Source organism: Charadrius vociferus, unplaced genomic scaffold (assembly GCF_000708025.1).
Source record: "Charadrius vociferus isolate BGI_N301 unplaced genomic scaffold, ASM70802v2 scaffold161, whole genome shotgun sequence".
NCBI lineage: Eukaryota > Metazoa > Chordata > Aves > Charadriiformes > Charadriidae > Charadrius > Charadrius vociferus.
This window is the reverse complement of record NW_009646928.1, coordinates 1,018,045-1,019,314: the sequence shown is the minus strand read 5'-3', so window position 1 is coordinate 1,019,314 and position 1,270 is coordinate 1,018,045. Positions and strand designations below refer to the sequence as shown.

General features: G+C 46.6%; 1 protein-coding gene across 1 annotated transcript in view; it reads left to right on the top strand.

The window, feature by feature from the left end:
• The window catches only part of HOXD13 (homeobox D13), a gene marked incomplete at its 5' end in the record, with an annotated part of 10,847 nt that extends 10,007 nt beyond the window's left edge, over positions 1–840 (top strand). The window contains one exon of the mRNA XM_009894634.1: positions 590–840. Coding sequence (XP_009892936.1) covers positions 590–840 — 251 coding nt within the window. The remainder of the gene's footprint in view (positions 1–589) is intronic.
• Between the last annotated feature and the right edge of the window lie 430 nt (positions 841–1,270).

Here is a 1,270-nt window from a genome sequence, read left to right as displayed (position 1 = left end):
CGCGGGCGAGAGCCCCCAGAACCCGCCCCCCCCCGGCCACCCAGCGCCAGGGCCCCGGAGCTCCGGTCCCGCGGGCGCCTGGGCGGCCTCGGGCTCCTTCTCCTGCCGGTTCCCGCGGTGGCTGGGTTTGTATTCGCGTTTGCAGTTTGCAGGACGATGGCTGGAAGGCTTGCTCTACCTCTCTGCCTCTCCGGCTGGCGACTGACCCGGCCCCAGAGCACTTAAGAGGCTGCGAGTAGTGAGGGCACAGAGGCACAAACCACATGCAAACAAACCCGGGGAAAGCACACACACACCAAAGCGATTTCTGTGTGTGCGCTGCCAGGACCGACCTGCCCTCGGCCCCCCAGCCAATGCCCCCGCCGCCCCGCACGCTCGCTAGCCATGCATGCCTCCAAAGTGATGACAGTCCATCAAGGTTTTGGTGCTTTACTAACGTGCAAATAATGTGGCAGTGTAAATAATAATAAACTGTAAACAACCCGGCATTATTTATTTGCCCGTGAAAACCAGTGCCCAACAAGTATCGGTTAAGCTTTAAACGCCTGTAATAAAATTCTAATTTTTCACATAATGTCTTTTACAATAGGGGACGTTGCACTAAACCAGCCCGATATGTGTGTCTACCGGCGTGGGAGAAAGAAGCGAGTGCCGTACACAAAACTGCAGCTTAAAGAACTCGAGAATGAATATGCCATTAACAAGTTCATTAACAAGGACAAGAGGCGAAGGATATCCGCAGCCACAAACCTGTCTGAGAGACAAGTTACCATTTGGTTTCAGAACAGGAGGGTGAAGGATAAGAAAATAGTCTCCAAACTGAAAGACAATGTATCTTGATCCATTAGTTGCGGACAGTGATGGATATATAAACTCAATTTACGACCAGCTAAAGACTTTTGGAAAGACTTGAAAATATATTTAATTTTTTTTTCCTCCTTCCAGCGGTGGTGAAATTTCGGGAATTGTTTTCCATGAAGGTCAGCGTTTTTCTCTCAGTGGAAGGGAGTGCTGACAAATCTTGAATTATTGTTCTGTTTCTTCCCTTTGAAAATAATAATAATATTAATATTAATTATATTTTCTGTTCTTCCCTCTAGGCCAGTATAAACGAATTTAAATATGTTGAATGGTTACAGTTATAACTTTCTAAAATGCTTAACTCTTTGGGGGGTTTTCTGTAATTTTTTTTTTTCTCTGAACAACAGCCAGTGCCAAAAAGTGTCAGTTTTGATTTGGTATCGTAAACTTCAAAACACGCCGAGTGAAA